At 39.0% G+C, this 21767-nt stretch overlaps 5 protein-coding genes across 7 annotated transcripts in view; 3 read left to right on the top strand and 2 right to left on the bottom strand.

Moving 5' to 3' along the window:
• Positions 1 to 2281, top strand: part of flna (filamin A, alpha (actin binding protein 280)) — a 51384-nt gene extending 49103 nt beyond the window's left edge. For all 3 annotated transcript variants that reach the window (XM_061074223.1, XM_061074224.1, XM_061074222.1), the window contains one exon: positions 567 to 2281. In XM_061074223.1, the coding sequence (XP_060930206.1) occupies positions 567 to 751 (185 nt within the window). In that variant the 3' untranslated portion in view covers positions 752 to 2281. The remainder of the gene's footprint in view (positions 1 to 566) is intronic.
• Positions 2282 to 5031: 2750 nt separating this feature from the next.
• On the top strand, positions 5032 to 11025 carry emd (emerin). Its single transcript, XM_061074810.1, has 7 exons — positions 5032 to 5104; positions 5681 to 5759; positions 6197 to 6292; positions 8114 to 8148; positions 8250 to 8275; positions 10054 to 10113; positions 10220 to 11025. Exons 2-7 carry the CDS (start codon positions 5681 to 5683, stop codon positions 10410 to 10412), a joined length of 489 nt encoding a protein of 162 aa, XP_060930793.1. The 5' UTR covers positions 5032 to 5104; the 3' UTR covers positions 10413 to 11025.
• A 731-nt stretch (positions 11026 to 11756) lies between these two features.
• si:dkey-93l1.9 (uncharacterized protein LOC562339 homolog) lies at positions 11757 to 15499 on the bottom strand. Its single transcript, XM_061075513.1, has 4 exons — positions 15446 to 15499; positions 13317 to 13551; positions 11928 to 12066; positions 11757 to 11841 (listed from the first exon to the last, which is right to left on the bottom strand). The coding sequence occupies exons 1-4, from the start codon at positions 15497 to 15499 to the stop codon at positions 11757 to 11759; spliced, it is 513 nt and encodes a 170-aa protein (XP_060931496.1).
• A 1163-nt stretch (positions 15500 to 16662) lies between these two features.
• mrpl49 (mitochondrial ribosomal protein L49) lies at positions 16663 to 17836 on the top strand. The gene has a single exon (XM_061074965.1). It carries the CDS (start codon positions 16665 to 16667, stop codon positions 17190 to 17192), a length of 528 nt encoding a protein of 175 aa, XP_060930948.1. The 5' UTR covers positions 16663 to 16664; the 3' UTR covers positions 17193 to 17836.
• A 373-nt stretch (positions 17837 to 18209) lies between these two features.
• On the bottom strand, positions 18210 to 21558 carry haus7 (HAUS augmin-like complex, subunit 7). The gene is made up of 9 exons (XM_061075166.1): positions 21487 to 21558; positions 20850 to 20965; positions 20678 to 20748; positions 20456 to 20517; positions 20148 to 20338; positions 19393 to 19504; positions 19079 to 19288; positions 18874 to 18985; positions 18210 to 18597 (listed from the first exon to the last, which is right to left on the bottom strand). Exons 1-9 carry the CDS (start codon positions 21538 to 21540, stop codon positions 18515 to 18517), a joined length of 1011 nt encoding a protein of 336 aa, XP_060931149.1. The 5' UTR covers positions 21541 to 21558; the 3' UTR covers positions 18210 to 18514.
• Between the last annotated feature and the right edge of the window lie 209 nt (positions 21559 to 21767).

Below are 21767 nucleotides of genomic sequence, written 5' to 3'. Positions count from 1 at the left end.
TTCAGTGAATAACATTATGTACATGGAAAAATGCAGAGTTGGGGACAAATATGTCTAGTTCACCTGAATATTTTAGTTTTCATTTTTATTGTATAGCTGTGTGCGGTGCTATTTGCTGGATGCTGGCTCTTGAATTCAACCATAAAGTTGTTACTGTCCACACAAACAGTCAGAGCTCATAGTTTCAGCTGCAGTTGTGCAGTTATGTCCTTCCTCTCTGCCTGATGCACCATCAGGCAGAAGAAAGACATAAAAGGCAATACACCTTTCACCTTAAAGTTCCATAGATATTGTGTTGTTCGAACGTGTCTGAGCGGAGAATGTCATGATTTGTTAATGTGTAAGACACAATCTCTGGAGAAAATTTGAATCCTCAAGAGTTTATGTCCTAAAACGTGTCGCATGACTTTTATAAATCTTGAGGCTCAAATGAAAGTGGACAGTTTCCCCACTAGCTCAAATTTTGTAATTGCCTCAGTGCTCTCATATATTTGTAGTTGTAGATCAAGCAGATAATAACAATATACTGTTATGTAAATTCTCATCTGTTCTGTCTCCATCCACAGGTCGTAACATGCTCCTAGTTGGTGTGGACGGCCCCAAGGTTCCCTGTGAAGAGATCCTAGTGAAACATTTGGGCAACCGCCTGTACAATGTCAGCTACCAGCTCAAAGAGAAAGGAGAGTACATCCTGGTGGTCAAGTGGGGAGACGAGCACATCCCCGGCAGCCCCTACCACATCATTGTCTAAAACCCTGCCCCCAGTCCCAAACCTAAACCAGTGTTTAAAGCAACTGAAATTTTATCTAGAATCTAGCCAATCGATGTTTACAGCTCCAATTCCCTCCCACATTACATAAACATTTCTGGCTTCTTATTTTACAGTATAATTATTTGAAGGTGGAGTAAGCCATTCTGAAGAGATGAAAAGGGCTTATTGATTAGAATCGCTGACTCCAACTTTAACCAGCTAGAAAGCAAACAATAAAAAGATTGGTCACATCAGTGTTTACCCTCAGCCAGCAAGTGAATATTTTAAAACCAACATTTTCACTGTAACCAGTGTCCAGAATCTCTCCCAAAGACGAACAATAGACACTGAATATATATTCCTCACTTTACGGTCATTCACATTTCCTGTTTCATTCTTCTGTTCCTCATCGGAGGAGAAACGTGCACCTTTATTCATTACTGTAAGCTGGCAGTCAATTGTGCCTTAGGTTATTTTACATTTTCTGTCATGGACAAAAGCAGATGCGTTTGTACTAGTGTAGTATGATAGGTTAGGTTAGCATAGTGCAGCAGCAGTAGATTTTGGCCGGACGGAGCCCAGCATTGGAGGCAAGGTTACATTTTACACTGGAGGAGCTCCTCTTATATACAAAAAAAAACAATGCAATCAGTTTATATGAGCTTTTATATAAACAAAGAGTGTCATATATAATGTGCCTTCCTGACCTGTGGGTTTTTATGTAAGAATGTGTAAAAGCTCTTTTACGCACTGTGACACACTCTGTTTGAATTGTCAGTATAAAAGTCAGATGAACAGCTCGTCTGTTGCATCTACAGGGGTGGCCTTTGTGGTGTGGTCCCCAGCACTGGCTCAGTCCACTCCAGCATGTGGTATTCTTGATGCTCTTTAACTAACCCAGTTGTTTTACCTGCTGCTAGTGTGATCCAGTTTTAGCCACTGCTGTTCTCAAAACCAAAATAGAGATTAGAGTCGTAGGGAAATAATACAAATGATGAAAGATGATGCGACAAAGTGAACAGAGACGAGACACATTTCACAGTAGCTCACCCGTGGCTTGTATCACTGATGCTCTCTCCAACACCAACATGTGCTCTTCTTCTTCATTGGGTTGTTAAACTCTTCTGATACAGAAAGCGTCTGATTCAGAATGGTGTCAACTTGACTTGGTTCACTTTGACACAGTTATTTGTTTTTGTCGTATAAATTAAAATGGGTTTAAAAAGGGAAGTTTCTGATGTTGTGCTGGACAGATGGGCTGAAGATGATGCCGTGGTTTGTCATGTCCTGAAAACACGACCAAAAACAAATGAGAACAGATGCGTTGCTTTGTTTTCTGCTCATTGTTTGTATCTCACCTTGTTCAGTCGCCACACACCCCCTCCCCTCATCCTTCCAGCTCGCTTTGTGCGTAATCTACATTTCAGAACAAAAAAATGAATCTTGTCCTAAATAAAAGGCTTTAAATGTGTTTGTAAGACAGTATTTTGATACACAATAAAGTTGTCTAAGTATTTTTCTGTCAATCTATTCGCTGTGTTTTGTGTCTTTTGTGCACAAGAAAAAAATGGTTAAAATACAGATAGAAGAACATAAGAAATAATGGTGATAATAATTACAATAATAATGGAGATAAGAGACTGGCACCTCAAGTAAATTCTGAAATTTTCTATCAGAAAAAAAGTAGTTTTTTAGCCAAGAAAACACCATCTCAGACAACTTATTTAAGCGATAGAGCCTTGGGGCCCTAATGACAAAATGTCTCCCCTGAGTTTTCAGTCTAGATTCAGAGGTGAGAGCAGACCCTTGAAACAAAGATCTCTAGGTTGCAATAGGGAATTAAAAGATCAGAGATGCATTGATTGACCTGTCAATCCCAATTTCTCCTTATACTTATGCACAAATACAGTTTAACATGCTTGTGCAATCATCCTGTGCCACTGCACTTTACTCGATTACATTTCTATACAAACAACATTTTGGTAGTAAAAGGTGTATATTATGCACATATTCTGACTTTCTTATTGTATGTTTTAGCCTTACTCTGTAGCCTTTTTATAGTTGTATTCTCTTGTCTACCTCGTTCTGACTTGTCTGCTAGTGAATTTCCTCAGTGTGTGGATCAATTAAGTTTCATCTTATCTTATTTCATCTCTAATCCCTCTCCCAGGACAGACAGAAGTGCAATAGATGCTTTGTGGAGCTGAACACAAAAACGTAATTACAATATTTACATCATTGATTAGAGGAAACCGTTTTTAACATACTGGACATAAGTGTGTCAATGTTGTCTGATAGAGATGACGGAAGCAGTAATGACACTTGAAATGGAGGAGTTATTGCCAGTAATGGTATTGGAGTAGGCGTAAGCAATCTCATTGTCCATGATCAGCTGCCAGCACTCAAATTTTAAATCAATCATAAAACCAACTTGGAAGACAATGTGAAAACGATCAACAGCTGGGATGTGATCATATCTCTTGGTTAGTTAAAAGCAAAGATGTTGAATTTTGTACTTGTTGTTACAGACTGCAATCGTTTCAGTGTTTTCTGAGAAAGGGCTGTTACAGTAATTAAGAGGTGAGGCAATATAATCATGAAAATCAGTAGATCATTTAAAAGAAAGATTTCAAGATGCCAAACAGTTGAAACATACATTTAATTATAATTCATTGATATGAAGGAGAGTGAATGATGCTGAATCTGTATCAGGGTTCCGTCATGTTCTGTCACAGTGGTTGTATCTGTGAAATAAGGGTTAATAACAGTCCCTCTGATGAAGTTCCACTGAAGTATAAACTATTGCGTAAATGTGCAGCCAGTTTCCAGTGAGTGGAAAATGTGTACATCAGTGGAATCTGCAGCCAACGCCCTTCCTGGAAAACTCCCAGCTCGGATTCACTGTCTGCCTCCAGAGGGCGCTGCAGGACACAGAAGTTTATGGAAACTTCATAACATTGTTTAGACAGAACTTTGAGGCCAAAGATTGAACTATAGCATAATTAACACCAACATGCTGCCAGGAGAGGAAATTCACTCAACTGGAAACCACTTCACTGAAGGAAACATTTTCCTTGGTGTTTTTGTTTTTAAAGCATTTATTTTACATATCAGTCTTATCTAACTTTGAATATGTAATTTTTGATTGTGTTATTTTAATTTTCCACTGTTTAAGTTGAGAATTTGGACAACGTATTTTGACAGTGTGGGTTCGTTTTTGTTTATGATATTTATTTGTACAAACAACATTTGTATCAGATAAAGTAGGTTTGGCAAAACGTAGGTTTGACCAAAACACCTTTTCACTATATTTAGCTCCAGAATCTTTAACATTTAAAATTTAGCTTTAACATTTTACATATATAGATTTCATATTTAACACTTCTAGCAAATTAGTTGATTCTATATTAATTCATATTTGGATGGGTTTGATAAAAACTCAGGGAATTCCGTGAAAAATGCAGTATAAGCCCCAGGAGCATGGTAAACTACAGCAAATATGATTGGCTGTTGGTGTGTCTTGGATTGGTGTGGAAGACTAAGAACAAGACATTCAAATGAGTTGTAGCTGAGTTTGGGTTTAAGATTAAATGATAGACTGGAGTTAAAAATACCAACAACTCCACCTCCTCGGCCGAATTCTCTGGGAACGTGTGAATTTATATGACTAGGGGGAGTAGATTCATTTAGGCCGACATATTCATCAGGATGCATCCACGTCTCAGTGAGGGACAATAAATCTATGTTGTAATCTGAGACTAGTTCATTAACTAAAATAGCCTTCAATGACAGTGATCTTATGTTTAAAAGACCACATTTAAAAGTCTTTTTTTCCTGAGATGTTAATCTCTTCGACTCTTTAATTCTACTCTTTTTAATCTCTTGACATTTGTAATGGTGTAAACTCCTTAAGCCTTAAACCATAACTGTGTATCAATCAACCAAATCAATTAAATATTATTTATATAGCCCATATTCCCAGAGCACAGTTATCTCTTAAGATTCAACATCCTCTGTTCTTAACCCTCATCAACAGTAAGAAAAACTACTAAAATATGTGCTCATAAATAACACTGCATTACTTTGCTTGATGTCACTAACATGTATCCTATAGGTGACTGTGTTATATTAACACTATATGCTAAATGAAATAGACATATTCATTTGAAAAAGGCAACGTGGTACTCAATGAATCTGACGTTCCCTGATGGAATACGGAGGTGTGCCAAGTTACGTTACGTCGTCCACATTCACGACCACACTCACGCCCACTTCCCTGCTCCACTGCTCAGTCTCCTCCTGCTTTGGCCACACTCTCAGTTCTCAACTCCTTTTTCCTCTTTTTTTACCGAGGTAAGAGAAAACCGTTCATGAATAATTCAAGTAGACGTTTCATTTCAGCAGAATCTTGTTCGCGGGATGTTTAAACAAACAGTGAAGTGAGTTTTAGTCCCTCAGTGGGAAGTTTGAACACGACAGTTTGGATTTAAGAGTTATGAAGTGCTGTAGCGATTCACTACGGGCTGTAGCGCCACATTACACCCGCTGTGCAATCACTGCAAAGGGCTTACTGTCTATATCCTACTTCATGAGCACCCCCCTGTCTATCTGTCTGACTGTCTGTCTGTCTGTCTGTCTGTCTGTCTGTCTGTCTGTCTGTCTGTCTGTCTTACCATTGTCTCTCTGTCTATCTATCTATCTGTCTGTCTGTCTATCTATCTATCTATCTATCTATCTATCTATCTATCTATCTATCTATCTATCTATCTATCTATCTATCTATCTATCTATCTATCTATCTATCTATCTATCTATCTATCTATCTATCTATCTATCTATCTATCTATCTATTTATCTGTCTGTCTATCTGTCTCACCATTTGTCTCTCTGTCTATCCCTCTATCTATCTATCTATCTATCTATCTGCAGATGTCGCTGAGTGAGAAAAGTGATGAGGAGATCAGCACGTTACTTACTGAGTACAACATTAAACATGGACCCATTGTTGGTAAGGAAAACAAACATATACACACACACACACAGAGAAACAGTAGCAGTGGCTGTAACTCTAACTGTATTCATCACATTGTGTTACAGAGGAAGAAAATACATATACCTGTATGGTTTCATGTTACAGTACAAAGCCATTTGCTCTGGTTATTTTTACATTTGTATATATTCAGGCTTCTAATTCAATAAATCCTGTATCCTATAATAGGAGGCATTATACCTTTAAGATGATAAAGCATAATAAACCATCTAATCCCAATTCGCCTTAAAACCTTATTGATTTTATTGTTACACGTGATGAAACTCCATCATTTGAAATGCATAGATTTCCCAAATGCCCTCTAACACTGAGATGATGCCGACTATGAGATGATGCGTTGTTTTGTACGGTGTAAATGATATTGAAGCACTGTTGGTGTGTTTGGGTGAATGTAGACTCTACTCGGAAGCTCTATGAGAAGAAGCTTGAGAAGGCCATGGAGAACGCTCCAGTGAAAGCCTCTTCTGATAAGACCTACTACAGAGAGGAAGGTATGAGGCTCCTCTGTCTGCTAGCCTGCACACTCCATGCCATTTGAAATTGAATCCTATTTTTGTTTTAAGTACAAATTTAAACTTGCTTCATTGTTGAAAAAGATGCCACTTAGATGCCAAATGAAAAACAGCTACTCACATCTTATCGGACTGTATTGACTGATGTTCACATATTTAAGGGCTACAGCTAAATATTATTTCCATAACAAATTAATAGTAAGTGAATTTCCAAACAGCCATCCAAAATAATTTACCATCGCATACGAATTTGTATGTATTTTGTAATTATAGATATTTCATTTTATTGTATAGTGTAGCTTTCATTTACAGTTCTGCTCTTGTACTATCAATAACTTGTCTTTTTAATTTACTTTGTCTAACTCCTCATTTTTATATTTACTAATTTTATTCTTGTGCACAAAAAACACCATAGCAAATGTATTGTATCTGGAAACCTACTCTGCAATAAACATGATTCATATTTTGATAAAAGAGGAAATCAGCTAAAACTTGGGAAGGGTTTAGGATTGTTGCTTCATTAAACACATAGGTCATCCACTTTGCATTCAACATAAACATGCTGTTTGCTGAGGGTCAGTGCAGAAGTCCCTTCACCAAGTCCAGCCTCTGACAGCTACCCTTTATTACCCATTATACTATGACATTGTTTTGCTAACAGCTGTTAGGCAGGTAAATTCTGCCTTTTACAATGATAAACATGTGAAGGAGACAATGTGCTATCTGAGCAGTCAGCAACAATTCTTCTAATAACAATCAAATACTTCCTGCTTACACCGGCATGCGCACGCCCAGTGTAAGTGAGTGGGTTGTGTGATATGTGTTTTTAGGCATGTTAATACTGATGTGGATTAAAACTCATAAAGACCCAAAATGCTTGTTTGGAAAGAGATGGCTTTAGTTTGAAACAAGGTGAGGTTTGGTCAGCCTAGCCTGGATCGTTAGGGAATCAGACCCCTAAAACACCTGATGGCCCCAGGAAACATTACTGATGACCTATGATGAAAACCATAAATCAATTATCACAATAGTCCACTTCAACTTAAAATGCTTAATTCATTCCCAAAGAGCGAATTAGAGGTAAGTTCATAAATACAAACACACTAACAATGAATTCACACTTAATAATTCATATTATTCATTACAAAGAATAGAAGACGCTCAGCAATGACTCAGACTTATCAGGGTGTGGATCAGATGATTTTGTGCCATCTCTAAAAACAATAATATATTTATATAGTTATCTAACTTGTTAAGCCGCTTGTACATGAAAAAGAAAAAGCTCTCGCTAAACAGGCTCCTTGATGTGAAGCATGCAAAAAAGGTTCCATGACTCTTTGTGGCTCTTATTTACAGCAAAACATGACATGATTCTAGGGTAAAAGAGCAACCTCACCCCTTACCCTTCTTACCCGGTTGTCTAATAAGGCAAATATCTGCAGCCTGAATAAACAATTACAAACACTGGCTGAATATTAACTTTGGCCCCACAGCCACCCCTCTGTGAGTACAAAGTATACAGCCTTTGATGCCTGCGTTGGGGCTGACTGCTGAAGAAAAATTAATACTTTACTTTGACCTTGAATACTCTGTTCAACATATTTTTTATCGTTTACGTTTGTCATCATAAACACTGGAAGAGTTGACGTTACACTGTTTTGAAATGAAAGTAAAAATAAATATAGGCATGCAGCCCGGGAGCTTTCCTCGTATTAATTCTCTGTGAACACTTAACAATTATGTTTTTAAAGTCAATAATGTTAATTTCAATGAGGTCTGTGTTGCTGTTTTCTCTTATAGAGGAGGAGATTACCTATATCACCTACCACAGTGCAGTGAGTCCTCATTCTCCTCTTAGCCCTGTTTACTTGAGCCAAACCCCTCTGCTCTGGGACTGTAAATAATTCACAATCTGTTCTTCTTTTTATTTTCACAGGATAGACATGAGGGTTATGCAGACATGTGAGTACAGTTTATCACACGTGGAAAAGCACAAGTCATACAAACTGTGAAAGAGGAGAATTTGATGTTGAGACTCTTGTTTGTTACCCCATATGGAGTTCTGTTTGTCATTTAGTTAACTAGTATTGTGTCTGTTCTGAACCTGCCTGTATTAGAACTATTCCTTGTCATTAGTGAGTCCTCCTCAAACAGTTCTACAATATACTGTCACTTTTTCTCGTTTGTGTGCATAACTTTTATAAAGTCTGTGGTGCGGACTGTTTATAAAAGTTCACCCTACCATCCTACTTGTTTATCTACATTGAAGATTTTATAATCAATGTTTTTCATAAAATGAAAATGAATTTGCTTTATTACTGTTCACATGTGTTGTTTATAAATAATTTTGAATGATTGAATTTAGGCCCAAGTTAAAAACTTTTCAAAATAGAAGTTATGTGTTTCAACTCAATATGAAGCTTTGGAGCAATGCAACAAACGTTTTTCCTTTACTTTGATGACAAATTGCCGAACGGGAAATTATTCGATGATTATTGTTATCATGACGGATATCTCCACTCTGCGACCCCCATGAATGTCTGTCTCCAAAAAATCAAAATCATCTAAATGATCTGGTGGCAATTATGGCCAAAGGTTTGACCCAGTATGTGTGTTCCACAGACAGTGAAACTTAAAGGGCAATTAGAATGAATGCAGTTTTCTGCTGCATCTGACTCACCACCGCAGACCGACTACTGCAAGAAAAGAAAATGACTGACTGAGCAGGACTTTATTTGTAAAATAAATAAAATATTTTTATTTACAACTTTATTTTCATAAAATTATGACTTTATTATCGATTTCAACTTACGACTTCCTTCTCCAAATCTCAGAATTTATTTTCAACATGGCTCCTATACTCTGTCCTAAGAAAGAGTCAAATTTGCAGCGCTGTTAATGGCACCGCAACATTATATATATATTGAAATATATGTGTGGATTTAAGTTGGTTTTCTTTAGAAACAGGTTGGAATATTCTTAATACACTCCTATGGAGGATGTTGAAGCCCATATTGCAGAGTGTGTGAATAAATTAACTTTGCTCTAAGTTCCCACATTAAGAATAAACTGCATATTGGTCTCTAGTTCTGTGGTAATGCTGGTTGCAGCTGGTGTGGTTGGTTGGTTTCTTTCTGAAACTATTAAAGAGGGACCTACAGTAATTGAGCCATGCAAAAGACTTGCTGCAGGACCGCACCATTGCTGCTGCACTAGCAGCTCAGTATGCAGAACCAGGAACTGGAGATTCAGTTGTTGGCATCACTTGAGTTGCTGAGTTACAGTGCGATGGTCACCTGTTGATTCAAATGTTATTAATATTGTCCATTAGGCATGTACGAATTACTCCAAATTTAACACTGCACTTTCTTGGGTTATTCAAAATAAAAAGGTACAGAAGCGTATTGCATTCAAAAAAAGAAGCTGTTTTTCTGAATTAATGCAGTGCCTCAGTCCACAGTCTCACTTAATTTAAAGAGATCAGTTAATTCAATATATGGAAACCGTACATGCCCCTGGTAGTTTTTTCTCAAGTGAATGAAAAAGCTTCTGTATGAAGGCAATAAGATGAACCGTTCATGAGATATGCGAGCCAAATACAGACAAACAGAGATTTCTGGAAACTTTAGATTATGATTATTAAATAGATAATTACTTAACAGTAGTGTTGGTTAATTGCCTACATTTCTTTGACTACATTGGTAGATTGAAATTTAAGTGCACGTTATTTCTCCACCTAGGCTCAAACGAAGAGGTAACGCTGAGACAGATGAAGACGAGGAATCGGACCAGGATACAGAGTGAGTCTTGTAATATAGTATTAGTAAACCATGAACTATTAATGTGTATTTGACTAAATTAGTTGATCACCTGATATAAATGTGCTGTTTCTTTTTTGTGCTTCAGACCTGCCATCCAGATGACTAACAGGGCTGCCAATCACAGTGCAGTACGATCCAAAGAGGCGGTCAGGAAGTCTGGGGGCAGCATGTGGAAGGTGATTCGCCTGATGGTGTTGTTTGCTGTGTTAGCAGCTGCCCTCTACTACGCATATGGCTGCATGATCAAAAACGAAGAAAATCCTTTTGGGGTTCAGTGATATTTTTTGTTCAGATATCAGTTTATTTTTAAGATATTTCTTCTCCATTAATGTTCAAGTGGAGATTTCTGGGGTTTTCTTTGTTTTATTTTAATTTTTGTTGTTTTATCATTCTAATACACAGATTGACCACTGTGGAACCTAGAATGCTAAAGAAAACACATTCCATGCACCTTTATAGCTAGTTATATTCTATATTTCTTAATGTCACCAAATCCCATGAAATATTAAAAACTACCCTGTGCTGCCCCAAATACGTACTGGAGCACAACATGTGGTTTAATCCACTTCAGAAAATAGTCAACAACAAGGTAACATTTGCTGAAAATAGAGTCCAGCTAAATTTATAGATTCTTTTTTAGATCTAGACTTATTTATTTCTGAACCATTATGTCCATCTTCAGTAGCAACCAGTGTACTTGGGAATGAGACAGGCTCATCATCAAATTAAGAATAATGCTGTTCCCCTCCTTTCCTTTCTTTGCTTGTTCTCATGTTTTGTGTATTTTCTTTCATTTATGGAGATTTTCGCATTTGTTAGATATACATGATGATGTCATGCCGCAGCAGGCTCAGTTTTTTTTAATTCATCAATAAAAATTTATAAAATCCAGTGTCCAGCTTCTAAGAAATCTAAAACATTACCCTGGAGAATGAGGTGAAGGTAAGAGTCAAGTATTAACATAATCCAAGTCATGTTTACTGGTCTATGTAATACATTTATTTGGTTCAATACTATAGATCTGGTTAAATACAACACACTAAAATTTGTACAAAACAATAAATGCAGTTATATTTACAAGATAGAGGCTTTAAATAGTTTGGCATAAATGTGCAGATTTATTTTTGCATTCTGAGACATATTAGTCCATTAAGGGGTCATCACTGCTCATTAGTGTTGGTATCTGTCCCAAGAGCCTGATGAGCCACTAGTAATGTATTCAGGCTGAGGATTTTGGTTGTCGGTATTTGGCTGAGTTAATTATAATAACTTTATTTGTATAGCACTTTTCTAAACCAGGTTACAAAGTGCTTCACAAAACCCATGGCAAAATGAACTTAAATAAAAGGTATCCAATTCAATTCAATATTAAGCGCCAAATCGTATTATATGGCCTTGATCCTGAGTTGAGGATGTGTTTGATGTTGGTCTCAGAATGGATCCAGAAATGCCTCTCTTTCCTAATCATTTAGATCCATGAATCCATTCAGGAATCAGTGGTTTGTTCCAGCTGAGGAAGTTATGTCCATACTTGTCTTTACAGTGTCCCTCCAAAGCCCACAAGAATTCAAAGCTTTGAGAACAAGAACAAGGGGATATGTTATTATGCTCCAGAGACTGGTCTAAATGACACCAGATACGTTAACGTCAATGGGCAGAGGGACAAGCTGAGGCTCTTGTATAGCAATCAATTGTGGTTCTGATGACCTGAAAATGAAAACAAGAACAAAGTCACAAGAGTTTACAGAAGCAGTAATCCACTGTAAGTGACTGTAAGTGCTGTCGTTGCCCACCTGATGATCTGTCCCTCAAAGCCGAGGGCTGTGATGAAGATGTTGATGAGGACCGTGAAGAAGACAAAGACTGTTGCTGCGTTGTTCATCCGGTTCAACTTGGCATGTTTCCTCACGTCGTTCAGATCATACTTTACTGCTGACACAGAATAAAACAGGAACAAAAACAAAATTAGCTACGGAAAAAGATGAGCAAAAACTATGGGAAGAGGTGTTAAAACAAAGGACAGGCAAAGTGCTAATAAAAAAAAATAATTTAAAAACGAGTATCCATTTTTCCTGTGAAAAAAAATATGAGAGACCCCCTCAGATTTTTGACTTTGTTGCTTTCATGGGAGCTAGTCCTCACTCTCTGGGAGCTTGGCTCCCTCTGGCTCCAACGTAATTCGAACACTGCTCTGGTGTAAATATAAAGTATTTCAATATAAAGGCCCATTCTAGGGTAAATAAAACAACAATTTGTTTAATTTAGATGAAACACACTTGTGAAAACATCCCTAGGATTATTTTATACAAAATTTCTGTCACTAGATCCCTTTCACCTAAATCTTACACACTGGACCTTTAAAGTATCTGACAACATTTCATCTGGATCTGTCACAAAACACCTACAATTATGTCCAGAGCTCATTAGCTCCTGACTAGCTGTTTCACATCCAGTCTTTATGCTAAGCTAAGCTAACCTCCTGCCTTTGCTGTAGCTTCCTATTTACTGTACGGATACAACAATGGTACCAATCATTAATAAAGATAATAAGTTTGCCAGAACTGGACCACAAGTAAGCCATAGTAGTACTGCCTGTCATCCAAAGGTGCTATAGGTGCCTCGAAATTGTGCTATTTGGGCCATATTCAACATTTACCACATGGGCAACTTCAGGTTCACATCCAGTTTTAAACTTGATATAGAACTGCATGTTTACCAAAAGTGCACACATTTGCTTTGGAATATTTGGGCCACATTTGCTATTTGATAAGTTGGTTACTTTTAGGCTCACGTCCATTTTGTTCGGACCACAAAAAGGCCAGAAAGGTCTGCCTCTTTGCCCACATCCGTACACTCTCCTGACATTGCACAGTTCTGAATGCATTGGTTATAGAAAGTGTTCGTCTAGAGGAGGGAAACCATGACAAACACAGAAATGAAAGAATCATAACACTGATGTTAAGCTCTCTTCAGGCAGGCTGTAGTTTGTTCTAGCTGTTTTGTTTCCTCTAGATTCATCAAAATTGCAACATCTCTCACAATCACTCTTTGTGTATGTCTGCTTTGATTCTTTGCATCTTCTCGACCTCAAGATTCCACTATAAAAAGAAGTGTTTTTAAAGTGCTAAAAAGATTAAGGAAGAATGATAACAAAGGAGATGCAGAACATCTGAGTCACTTGCCAATAAAGACGAGCAGCAGCCCTACTGCGACTTGTAGCGTGATAGATATCGACAGCAGGACAATGAGAGGGAGGTAGAAGCGGTACTGAGCCCCCACATAGAGAACAGTCTTCAGCTGGGATGAGTTGGCCATCAGCAGAGCGACGTCCAGCATGCTCTGAGCTGCAGTCTTCTTCGTGGCATAGTGGTTAAGGTTGATGGGTCGATACACTTTTCCAGAGCGCCCTGTCACTGCCTACAAGTGTAGAGAGCACAGGTTTGAAGAAAGGTCAAACTAAAGCTACTGTTGAAGAACATCACACACTTGAAGCTACGTGTCAACTCCCCAATTGCAATTTGGCATTCAATGTCATGCCAAAGGTTACTTGGTACACAGAATGGAAGAGACAGGGATCAGACCTCCGACCCAATGGTTGGTGGATAACCCACTCAACCTCCTGAGCTACAGCAGCCCCCAATGCACACTCATATACAACTATTATTCTGAATATAGCAATATTTATAATTTGATATGAGTAATGTAAAGAGCAAATTGCAAATGGAAAAAAAAAACTAATTTAGCATTTTGTGATTACACCATGTAGGATATGCTTTTATTATTCAAGAAGACTTGGACAAGTCAAAAGCGGAAAACTTCATATGACATTAGTCATATGTTCATATAACAAAGTAGTATATTTTATTAGAGATATATATCTATATAGATCTATGTAGATATATATCTCTATCTATATAGGGGGCGACTGTAGCTGAGTGGTAGAGCGGTCATCCTCCAACCAGAAGGTAGGCAGTTCGATCCCAGTCTTCACCATCTGCATGCTGTGTCCTAGGTGAACCCCCAAAAAATTAAGTGCTGCTAATAGATGCACTGCATGAATGTGTGTGAATGGTTGAATGGCAAACTGTACTGTAAAGCACTTTGAGTGGTCATCAATACTAAAAAAGCACTATTAAAAACAAACCACTAAAAACAGTTAAGAATATTGCCTATTTTGGAAGAAGAGCAGAACCCATGATAGTTCTGGATGTTCTTTCTCTTTCACATGTCTGATTGCTCTGTACATGTGTGCACACGTCAGAATGGTTGATTCCAAACACAGACAGGTGTTTTGTTACTCAGGTAACAAAATACTGAATGTACTAAGGTGTGTCAGTAAGAGGAAAAGTGGGAATGGCAGAGCGACATATGATGACTCAACGAGGCCAGAAGGGAAGGGCAACAAGAAACAACATGTCAGACGTTCTCTACCCCAAAAAATCAAGTGGCCTAACAAGTCGCTCATGAATTTATACGTATAGTGCAGAGAGAGTGAACTGTACGTAAGCAGAGGGTCTGTACCTGACGTGATGTTAGACACTGAAACCTGACGACAGGTAAACTGTTGTTCCTGATTGAAGTGTCTATGACTTCATCTCCCACTGCAGCACCCAGACAAAAATCTAGACATCCAGACAAAAGTCTTATTTGTAACACACTGACAAAGGAATACTCTCAGGGCTTTACCCATGAGACATCACACCTGGGTGCAACTCTCTTCGAGTCACAGTGCTTTCATTCATCTCTATGCACAGCTGACAACTATGGAAACAAACATGGGGTTCTGTTAGCACTGACATTGGACATTCCTTGAAACAGACTTTAAAGCAGAGCACCCCAACCTGGAGGTCGTGACCCTCAGAGGGGTTGCAAGACTTTCTTTTCAACTCATCAGTTGAACTGGTCGCAACTGGTACTGGCAGACATATAATTCATCACAGAAGTTCACACAAAAAAAGGACAACCGTATATATTAGCTCTATATATTGAATTGTGTATTTATTATTTTTATAGACACTGAAGTATTTGGTCTCCTACTGTAGTGACGCTGTTTTGTCTGATGAATGACTCAAAGTAAATGGTAGAGTGTTCTGTACATAGATGTGTAGTGTACCAGTTTTACAATCTGCTTAATGTTACAATAAAGATGTTATACACATCTTTGAGTTGTTTCTAACTATCTAAGCGAACAAATGAAATGATCCAGTACTATGTCCAGTAGATGAATACATGACAACCATTTTACTTTTTTGTATAAAGAGCAGAACAGAACAGTAAAAGCAGAGGACTTTCCAGTGTCTAAGTTACTCACCTCTTCGTCGTCCACTTTACTCAGAGGTATGTCCTGTCCGTTTAGTTTGTCCATCCTCTGATGACTCCACACTCAATGTGATGGAGGAAGTGCGCTGAATTTGAAATGAAGTATCTGATGTTGAGCAAGCAGACAGGACTAACAAGTCAGGCTACTCCTCCAGTTGCAGAGACAGTGGAGAACACCACTCCCACTCTGTGTCTATGTAGTTTTTTATTCACAGCACAACCTCCAACCTTACACGTCAGGTTAGGCCTGTTTCATTCCTGACTTATTTTTGGTGCGTTTTTTCGTTTCCATGTCTGCTATAAACACTATTATTATTATTATTATTATTAATAATAATAATATTTTTATTATTATTGTTATTATTATTTAAGACAATGATTATCTAGACCAAATTACAAAGTGAAACAATGAGAAAGTGTTTGAACTGCAGTAACTTCAACATTTGTATTTATATTTGACATGTGTTCTGTCTTATGTCAAACTCTCGTGTCTTTAACTCGTACTTATATTACTGGACCTATACTGCAGCCAGCCACCAGGGGGTGATTGAGATGCTTTGGCTTCAGTTTTAGAGCAGTCAAATTGTCCATCTTTATTTAAAGTCTATGATTTGACCTTCCGAGATTTTTTTTACATTGCATCACTAACTTAAAACTGTAAGAATTGGATTTGAATAAAATGGTTGTTTTGTTCCACCTATCATCACATTCTGAAATAATTGTTCTTGAACCTAGAACTTGAACAATCGTCATGAATGTGCTGGTGTCTTGATTGAAAATGTCACTTGATGAGTCTGGTCCACTTTTTTACTCCAAGTTTATTTATACTGAATGTCCAAATCACAACAGATTCAACACTACACTTCTTTGGGGCCTTTGCAATACACATGGCAAGTGTGAAGCTGAGAAGATGAACAGTTCATGTGATATGTGAGCCACAAACAGACAGACAAAGATTTCCTGAATTATTGGATGGCTAGTAAAAGATTGTGGCAAGAGACTTTTAAATTTAATAAAAATGAATGTGAATTTTATTTATTTATTTAATTTCTGTAATCCGAAATAAATACATGAATAAATGCTGAATTTCATTATGTTTTGAACAGAGTTAAATAAGGATAAATGTATTTGAAAATCTTTTCATATACCGAATTGACGAAGGCAGGAAGCTGTTGACTATTTCCGGGTCACGTTCTCTCATCTGCCACACAATGGCGGCCTCCTTCACCCTCAGCTCCGCGGTGCTCCGCAGGGCGCTGCACGGAGCTCTGGGCCTGCAGTGCCGGGCACAAGGAGCTCCTGCCAGGCTCAGGTTCCTCTGTAGTGCTGCTCCAGAAGAAAAGAAGACAGGAATAATAGAGTCCACGGAGGAATACGCCTTCGTGGAGCGGCTCATCCCGCTGTCACGGGTCCCTTCTCCGCCTAAACACGCCGGTCCCACTCCGTCTGGATGGATCCCTGCAGCGGACTCACCGCCGCCTCTGCCCTACATGATCCGCCGCTCCCGAATGCACAACATCCCGGTGTACACCGACCTGACCAGCAGCAACCGCAGGACCACGCTCGTACGGAAAGTGGAGGGGGACATTTGGGCTCTGGAGAAGGACGTGAAGCAGTATCTGAAGGAGGTGACGGGGACAGAGCTGCCCACCCAGGTCAATGAGGTCACCAACACCCTGACGGTCAAAGGTCACTTCGATAAGGAGCTGAAGGACTGGTTGGCCGGTAAAGGCTTCTGAGCCCGAGGTGGCTGCAGGACCGTCACAGACCGAGCTCAGGTGGAGCCACTGAGTATCTGCTGCCTACACTGAGACTCACTGTAGTGTAGAACCATGAGGAAGAGGTTTGATCCCTGCACCTTCAGTGAACTCTTCCCCACCAGAGACATGTTGAAGCCGTTGGATCATAATGTGTGTAATGGTGTATATACTTGAGTGTAATGAATGTAACAGTAAATGTCAAAGCGATGCCCACTGCCTGCTGTTGTTATTCCACTGAATCCAGACATGACACTGGCTTTATCTGAAATCCACACCTGTTTGAGGTTCTCCTGCAGACAGTTTGGCTTTCTTCTTTATTGAATTAAAGGTGTGGGGTAAAACGTTTTATCAATCCAGGTGATATTTAATTTAAAATTGTTAATATAAAAAACAGCAGGGAGGCTGATAACCAGAATCCAAAATATTTAAATTTAGATTTTGTGCAAATACAAATTAGGGTGAAAAGGAGGAATGTGGAACTCAGTTATTCTTATCCAAACCTGCCTATCTAGAATGGGCTGTTTGCTTGTCCTGTTGAAAAACTGATTTCTTTAAACTAAATTATTTGAGCCTGTAAAGCACTTAGCGACCTGTACAAATAAAAAATTCTTACTAAAATGCAACTGAATTTGCTTCATCACTGCTTTGTGTGGTTTAAAAGCTCTTATCTTAATAGCTGTTGTTTTTCTTTCCTTTACCATGTAGTCATTTCAGTGGTCTGCTATGCAATCAACACAATATAAAGGCTCTGTAGTTCAGTTCCATTAAAAGCATTACAGCAATATTTAAAGACAACTTGGTAAAGAGGAAGTGATTCTATGAATGTTGTCTGGATGGAGATCAGCAGCTGTGAATGTCTGTCAGTCTGATGTGGTGAAATTTAATTGAATCATTGAAATGATCCATCTGTGATATTGACCCAGTTGCCAACCACTGCTGTAGTTTATGAGAAGATTGAACACAGTATACAGACTGAAGGCAAACTGCCCCACCGACTGCTTGTAGCTTACATTTTTATTAATATTGAATTTATTACATTGAAATTTACAATAGCTTTCCGCCAAAAAGATGAATTGTTCGCAGTGTGTGTTTCACAGACAGACGGCTCCATCAAACTGTTGAAAAAGATGAGTAATGTGTCTATGCAACCAGTCGCTCTCACTGGTAAACTTTTGTGAAATGAAACAACACAATCCTTAGTGGTCACAACTCTGAGTTTTAACACAAGTACAGATGAGCCTTTGAACGGCCTCCCACTGTTACTGCATTATTCCAACTGCTTCGCTCACTTCAGCACTCAGTTATTTATGGTGATGGTCTGAAGTTGTTGCCATCAGTGAGAGAAAGTCTTTACTTCTCCTGGTAAGTTCTGCCAGTTGGTCCGCTGGAAAACAAACAGAAAACTGAATTACTGCCATTCTGTTATTTGCCTCCTCCGAGCAGTGAAATATACTCTATCTCCTCTTCTGTTCCTGTGCAGTGACGTTGAATAACGGTTAGAAAAGGGTTTTTTTAGAACATCAAGATGTCACCATGAAATTGTTCCACTTCATGATTGTATTCTATCTGACATCATAATTACACAGCACAGTGGCACAAAAACATAAGCAGGAGACAAAATGACTTTTAACGATGTGCAACAAACTGAGTATTCACTTACGTAGCGAGTGCTTCTCTCCTCTCCTCCAGTAGCGAGGTTGTGTTTGTAGCACATTAACTTCTTCACTTATGGACGCAGAAGCTTCTGACACTTCATTTAACATATCAAGCTCCTAACAAAAGAGACACACAAGAGGAAAAGGCGTCAGTGACATTGTTTCCACAGCTCAGGTTGGTCAACCCGTTTCCTGCAAATGTTAGAGTACCGTGTTGCAGTCCAGCAGCAGTTGGTGTACTCTCTGGAAGACAGTGGTCTCTGTGCTGAGGCTGGGTGGGTCTCTGCTGCAGTAAGCTCTCAAGTCTGTTTCATACACATGGCTGAAAGTAGCCATCAACTGCTGGAGGTCACACGCTGCCACACGCAATGAGCTGGGAGAGAAGACGTCAGGACTCTGGGCCTCCTTCAGGAAGTCACACTAAGGAGAACACAATTCTTGTAACTACGATGACCAAGTTATACATCCTGTGTTGGATTGAAGGCTCTGACACTACAGGCATCAAGGACCACATCAGCAAATACCTCTGACTGTAGCTGCTCCAGTGCTGACTGAGTCTCTTGAAGAAGGGCAGCCACATCAGCAGCATCTTCTCTACTGGGCTTGTGAGAGGACTTGGGGCCTTTTTGTAAAGCTCTGTAAGGGAGACAAGTATAAAAGGCAACAGGAGACGCTGTGATACATGTAGATCCACAAAAGAGCTCCAAATCCGCCACTATAGCTGCTTTCCGCAATGCACTGACGTCCCAATAGTCTCTGGACATTCTGCAGAGTGTGATAAGACAAATGTTCAATTGAGAGGCTTTTTCAGGAGTTTATCTTGCTAGTCCTGTGTAAGAATTCTGAAGAATCCGAATAAGTCCATGTGTCCACACAGCAGGAGATCCTCCAGAGGATTCACAGTAAGCAAGTTGATGACGTTTCTAACACTCGACAGATGCAATACTGAACTGAAGAGTCAAGAGAGCGTTTGGTGATTAGGACCATTGCCAGTGTCCATGTTCTTTAAACAAAAACGTTATCTACACAACGGATTTAATATGTAACATCCAGCCTCTGCGCCTCCCCTTGCCTGAATGCACAGAAATCACCAGACAACCTCCTCCTGTGTTCTTTATATGTGTAAGACAAACTCCAGAGAGAGACCCAATTGTACAGACATTCTATAGAAATATGTTGGAAAACGGGAGCAGATATAACAGAAACAATGACAACATCCAGCAGATAAGACCAGGGATATAATAAGTGTTTTGCATGAAATCCAAGAAACCATGTATACTTGATGTGTGCAGGCCAGGGGTTGAATGTGGGTTCAAGCATTTGTGAGAGGTGAGGCAGATTCTCAGCTGAAAACACCTCGTTCAGTAACATCTCTGCATCCATTTTGTGCCCAGCAGACTTCCTGCAGCCTGGCACTAGAGTTAAAAGCTCCTCCAGGAATTGAAGCTGCCGGTAAGGACTCACTTCACCCTGGATAAAAACATCGACAAATGACACAGACACGTCAGGACGCTTTGTGTTCACCGTGGCAGTAAATGTATTTCTGAGAACTGATTACATATTTTTTTGTTTTACATAACATCTCACCCTGATCAGATCCAGGTCACCTGCTTTGCACAGCATCAGCTCCTGCCCAAGCAGAGCCATTTCTGTTCATATTAACAACAAACCACTGCAGTATAAGAGGTCAATTAAGTGTCAATGTTAAAAATATTGATATATAAACTACTCAGTATATTTTACTCTCCTCGAGTTATCTTTAAAAATGTACTTGGGAAATAGTTGGCCTTTGAAAAGCAACACCTTTACCTTTAGTTACAACATCTGAGTCTTTACACCTCTTTGCCATCGACTTGGAAGTGTCAAAATTTTGGTTGATACTGTAAAGTGACAGGTCAGGATAACACAGGTGTTTTGGTTAATTGTGACTGTGAAAATGACAGATGAGAACCAGGGGGATTTTCAGTGTAGATTTTACTACCTGCTGCAGATCCATAACAGGATGTCAGTGCGGTGCTGAGAGGGCGTACAGAGCAGCTGCAACATGCTGTCTGTGTCCTGTAGGTACAGACCTTCCACCAAGGGACAAGACGCAGCCTCAACAAAGACCAAACACAGACACAGGATAATTGAATACACTACCTCACTCTTTACAAAACTAGATGAGAGTAAATCGTGACAACAGAAATATTTGATGAAAAAACTAAAGGTGCAGCAGTTCAGGCTAAACCTTGAACAATTTCTACACTATCAGTAAGGTTTTATTGTGAATATTTTAGAAGTAGGCTAATAAAGCATGAACATTTCAAACAATACTATATTTTGCATGTGGAATTTTGTATAAAAATGTGAGAGAGAGAGAGAGAGATTTTGGTCCCACAGCAGTAATACACACAGCCTGTACCCTGAGAGGAGTTGGAGGTAAACGTCACTTTATCATTTTATTATACCAGGACACATCTATAGAAGTGGGAAATGTTTTGTGAGTGCACTGCTACATGATCCCACTGTGACTAACAGATAAGCTGTTACAACTAAACTCATGAATATAAGTAAGAACACAACCAAGCTGTCCCGTTATATTTAACATGTCCGGCCGTCATGTGCAGTTGTCCTACCTGCAGTGCATCATACACAAGTCGTACAAGCTCGTCTTTCGAAGCAGGCGCCATTTCCAAACAAACCGCTCACTTCTTCTTCGTTTGTTGGTGAACCACCGCCACCCTCAGCTTCTTCTTTGGACACGGTAGACTAGACAGTCCACATGCGTAATGCTGCCCTCTGTTGTTAAAAATAAGACAGACTTTCATAATCCAGAAGGAAATTCTATTTTGTTCAAGGATATAGTAACAGTACAATACACACTAGAGTACAGTAGATTAAAACAACAGACTATTTG

This window comes from Limanda limanda, chromosome 7, assembly GCF_963576545.1.
Source record: "Limanda limanda chromosome 7, fLimLim1.1, whole genome shotgun sequence".
Classification (NCBI taxonomy): Eukaryota; Metazoa; Chordata; class Actinopteri; order Pleuronectiformes; family Pleuronectidae; genus Limanda; species Limanda limanda.
Note: the sequence above shows the minus strand (reverse complement) of the source record. Positions and strands in the feature narration are given on the sequence as shown.